This window comes from Ipomoea triloba, chromosome 5 (genome assembly GCF_003576645.1).
Source record: "Ipomoea triloba cultivar NCNSP0323 chromosome 5, ASM357664v1".
In the NCBI taxonomy this organism is placed as follows: Eukaryota; Viridiplantae; Streptophyta; class Magnoliopsida; order Solanales; family Convolvulaceae; genus Ipomoea; species Ipomoea triloba.
Window position 1 is genome coordinate 2250710 of NC_044920.1, and position 4740 is coordinate 2255449.

General features: G+C 36.0%; 1 protein-coding gene across 1 annotated transcript; it reads right to left on the reverse strand.

Annotated features, from left to right (window-relative positions):
- Nucleotides 1–213: 213 nt before the first annotated feature.
- Nucleotides 214–3529, reverse strand: LOC116019646 (probable LRR receptor-like serine/threonine-protein kinase At3g47570). Its single transcript, XM_031259931.1, has 3 exons — nucleotides 3169–3529; nucleotides 823–3024; nucleotides 214–717 (listed from the first exon to the last, which is right to left on the reverse strand). The coding sequence occupies exons 1-3, from the start codon at nucleotides 3527–3529 to the stop codon at nucleotides 386–388; spliced, it is 2895 nt and encodes a 964-aa protein (XP_031115791.1). The 3' UTR covers nucleotides 214–385.
- Between the last annotated feature and the right edge of the window lie 1211 nt (nucleotides 3530–4740).

The following is a 4740-nucleotide window of genomic DNA, read 5'->3' on the forward strand; positions in this document are numbered from 1 at the left end:
CAGCCAAATTCGGTCGCCAACTCGGCCGAGTTAGGCGCTAGGCGGCCTCCTAGGCTAACGCCTAGAGAGCAATTCGCCTCCGTCTAGGAGCGCCTAGGGCCTAAGGATTTTTGCAAAAGTGGTGCTAAATATCTAATCCAATTAAAATTATAAATGCATAAACAACTAGGCGTCTGCATGATTTGTAGAAGCTAAGCAGAAAAAAAGAAGAAATTGAGAAGGAAATAGAGAAATAGAATTAAAAATAATATCCAGAATAATTCTTCATTCAAATACACCAAACACAGATTGTAATGACAGAAAAGACAAAATATATTATGAAACAGACTCCTAAGCTTGCTAGCTCCAAGAATACCAGACAGATTAATCTTCAGTTCATCACAGATTACACCAAGAAGGATTTACTTGCTTTATTCAATTCACCAACAACATCGCGAATCTTCATTCTATCGGCTGGGAATTCCACAGAACAAGCAACCCCAACTTTGATCATGCAAACTAAGCACATTTGAATCTGTTCATCTCTTTCTTGGAGAAGTTTGGGATCTGCAATCTCCACTCCTCTGTCTGCTAAAGCAGCCTTAGCATAGCTATGAAGGTTTAAGCCATCTTGAAACAATTCATGTGTAGGTCTCTTCCCAGTCAGCATTTCCAAGATTAATATGCCAAAGCTATATACATCACCTGCTTTTGATGGCCTGCTTCCCATACCATATTCTACTCCAAAAATGAATTAAAAAAAAAAAAAAAGAGTAAATGCATTAGAAAGTAGAAAGAAGATTGTTGAAGTTCTTAGACATTAGTGTGAATTATAAAACTTACCCGGAGGTGCATATCCAAGAGTTCCTTGTACTCCCATAGAACTATAATTGTCTGATGAAGAGCTTTCAATCCTTTTTTGTACAAATCTTGCCAATCCAAAATCACTTACGTGTGCAGTCATGTTTTCATCCAGGAGAACATTACTCGGCTTGAGATCACAATGAATTATTGCAGGTTCACAATCATTATGAAGATAATCCAAAGCGCATGCCACATCAATGACAATGTTTAACCTTTCAACTAAACTTAACCTCCTATTGTCTTCAATCTGGGAGTTCTCTTGGGGATTAAAATGCAACCAGTTCTCAAGGTTCCCATTATCCATGTATTCGTAAACTATAGCCTTAAAATCATTTCCTTGAAGATCAAACCCCGAGCAAGCAGTTAGCACCTTGACAAGATTGCGGTGTCGGGTGTTTTTCAACACCTCACACTCAGCAACAAAACTTCGAGTAGCTCCATGGAGTAAAAGATCAAGTACTTTCACTGCAAAAACAGTTCCATCATGATCAAAACTTCCCTTATATACAGTTCCGTAACCACCAACTCCTAGTAAATTTTCTGCAGAGAACCCATTAGTGCACTTGAAGAGGGAATGATATGACACTCTTAAGATTGGGTTTTCTATCAAATTAGGAAAGGGCCCTTTTCTTTGTCTTCTTAACCATCTACGACAGAGAATAAACACTACAACAGTTAGCCCAACAATCCCAAGAATCAGAGGAATTACTATTTTCAAATAACCTTCTGAATTCTTCTTTTTGGACTTTGTTGTATTGCATTCAGGGAGTTTTAGCTCAGGTATACCCCCACAGAGCTTTTTATTTGCTGCAATTGAAACAGAGCTTGTGTTGTTGAAGATTCCTGTGGTTGGTACGGCTCCTTCAAACTCATTGTATGAAAGATTCAAATTCTGTAAAAATTTGAAGTCTTTCAAGAATGTTGGGATTTGACCAATCAAATGGTTGTGAGAAAGTTCTAAGAATTGCATACCCCTCAGATTTGCCAATGCTGCTGGAATTGGGCCTTCAAGATTGTTATTTGTTAGATTCAAGAATTCCAAGTAAACGCAACTACCAAGCTCTGGTGGAATAGGGCCTGACAAAGAATTATAGGACAAATCCAAGTAGCCTAGATTTTTCAAATATCCAACCTCTTTTGGAATGGAACCTATGAACTGATTGTGAGAGAGATCCAGAAACAATGAAAAGGATGAGAGGCTAAGAACTTCCTTTGGGATGTTACCACTAAGGTTGTTGTAAGAAAGATCTAAGGACTCTAGGTTTTGACATTTTCCCAGACTTGCAGGAATTGTATCATGGAGGTAGTTTTCTCCAAAACTAAGGTGTAATAAAAGGGTTAGATTTCCTAAAGAAGATGGAATTTTTCCAAAAAATTTGTTTTCAAATAAAAGCAAAATTCTCAGATTACCAAGATACCCAATCTCAGGTGGAATTTCTCCGCTGATTTTATTGTCATACAATTTCAATGTCTGCAAGCTGATGAGATTTGAAATCCCCCTTGGGATGTTTCCTGAAATTTGATTGCTCCAAAGGGAAAGATATATAAGGTTTCTTGAAAGGTTAGTGATTGATGTAGGCAAGAAACCTCCAAAATTATTACTACCAAGCTCCAACCTCTCTAAACCGGTTGCATTGGCCAATGAAGAAAGGAATTTCAAGTCAAAAACATTCCCTTCCCCAAGATGGTTACCTCCCGCCAAAAATCTCTGTAGTTTTTGCAATTTTCCAAGGTCAGGAACTTTTCCTGTTAGTCTATTAATACTTGCAAAGATGTACAATATATTTGTTGCATTGGATAATGTAATAGGAATATTTCCTGTGAAATTGTTCCATTGAATAGAAAAATAGATAAGGTGGGGAAGTGTGATAAACATGTCTGAGGGCAAAGTCCCCTCTATGTAATTCATACCCATATCAATAGCCAACATGGATGAATGGTTGAATAGAGAAGGGGGTATAGTGCCACTCAAATTATTTTGGGCAACTAAAAGGTATTGTAGTTCAGATACTTTACATAGAGAATCAGGTATTTCTCCAAATAAGTTGTTGACGGAGACACCAAAGCGATTAAGCAGTGAAAGATTCCCTAAAGAATGGGGGATTTTACCAACAAGGTTGTTGTGATTAAAAGAAATGAGTCGAAGATTAGTTAGGGTGCCAAGCTCTGATGGAATGTTGCCTGCAAGATTGTTGTATGAGAAATCTACAAATTGCAAGTTTTTACATGCAGAAATATTTGACGGTATAAACCCACTAAATGAGTTATTGTTCAAATGCAAAATTTGTAATCTATGCAAATGACCAATGTTTTGCGGGATGTCACCTGAAAAAGTATTGTTTCGGAGGTCCAAAGCCTTGAGAAAGCTCAAGTTCCCAATATGTGAAGGCAGTGATCCCACCAATTTCAGGGAAGTGAGATTTACGACCACTACTCTCGTGTGGCGGCGGCCACACAAAACACCATGCCATTCACAAAAATGGATGGTTTCATTCCAAGAGGGCATGACACCAAATGGATCATCTTTGATCATTTTATTGAATTCAAGAAGTGAAACTTTGTCTGTTTCATTGCCCAGTAGGTTGGAGGCGGATGAAATGAAGGGAGATGGTAGAACAAAGAAAGTGAAGAAATACATAGAAAGGATAGTCTTAGTGGAAAAGAAATAAAGAGTGGGAAAAGCCATTATTAGTGTGGTGTAGTTTGGTGTGTCAAAGGAAGATGGTAAGTCTTATATAAGAATCGTTGGAAGGTGCATGTGTATATATGAATGCCACACTATTTACCAAAAAAAAAAAGTCTGATTGAGATAAAGGTCAATCAAAGAACTAAAGAAGAAAATACAGATCGACATATTAAAGTGCTAATTTTAAAAAAATTGAAATGACTGACAAAAGTTTTTCTTATCAAAGAAAATAAATATTAAATTAAATATATAAATAAATTTAGTTAAAGCAAAAAAGCAAAGTACACAACTTGAATGACCCGTCAAAATATATTTATAATATTCAAATGAGAACACTCATTTAGGGTGTGTTGGTAACCTGTAAAATGACTTCTGGAAAATGTTTTCCGAGTTTTCTGTGTTTGGCAATGTTAGGAAAATGTGGTCAACGGAAAATGTTTTCCGTTGACTAAGGAAAATCAGTTCATTTTTCTGGAAAATGACTTACGGAATTTTTTTCCGTAAGTCATTTTACGGAATCGCCAAAATAGCTGTTTCGCATGTTTTCGATCAAAACCAAGCCATATCACCCATGACCATGGACTAAGGAGGTGGGGAAACCGCCGAAAACCTTTGCTACATTTTTTTTTAATTTTTAATTTTTTTTATAAATTCTATTTTTTATTAAATACCATTATTTTAATAACTATTATAATTTTTTATATTTTAAATAAAACAATTACAATGTTTAATTATACAATTCTATCCATTTTCCAGAAAATGAACCAAACACACAAAGACAGTTTTCCATAATACATCTAAACACTGGAAATAAAACTGTTTTCCGGAAAATGACTCATTTTCCAGAAGTCATTTTCCTGCTTTCCAAACGGACCCTTATATGGGAACATGGAGAGATTTTTGGGAAATTAGATCTTGATTTTAGATGGTTCAGATTTGTCATTATTTTTGGTATTCTTATTGCTATAATTAATTTACAGGGAGTAATTTGTAATTGCGTGTGTATTAATTTCTAATATCTATCTTTTTCTTTTTGCTTGATTTTAGAATTTTTTTTTTTTTGAGTAGACTCTGTTACAATATAATATAGTAACTGTTCATAGCTACTTTCTCAACCTACTAAAGCACAACGAGTTGCCTACACTGAGGCAGGCTCGAACCCACTCACATCATTCATGTGGGAGTGTTAATCGGGACACCGGATGCCACTT

Excerpts from the sequence above, each read along its gene's own strand:
- LOC116019646 (XM_031259931.1), bottom strand. The coding sequence starts at position 3,529 with ATGGCTTTTCCCACTCTTTATTTCTTTTCCACTAAGACTATCCTTTCT. Across the intron at positions 3,025-3,168 it reads CCGAAACAATACTTTTTCAG|GCAACATTCCATCAGAGCTT; the intron begins GTGACATCCCGC and ends ACAATCTTGCAG. Across the intron at positions 718-822 it reads TCTTGGATATGCACCTCCGG|AATATGGTATGGGAAGCAGG; the intron begins GTAAGTTTTATA and ends TTTTTGGAGTAG.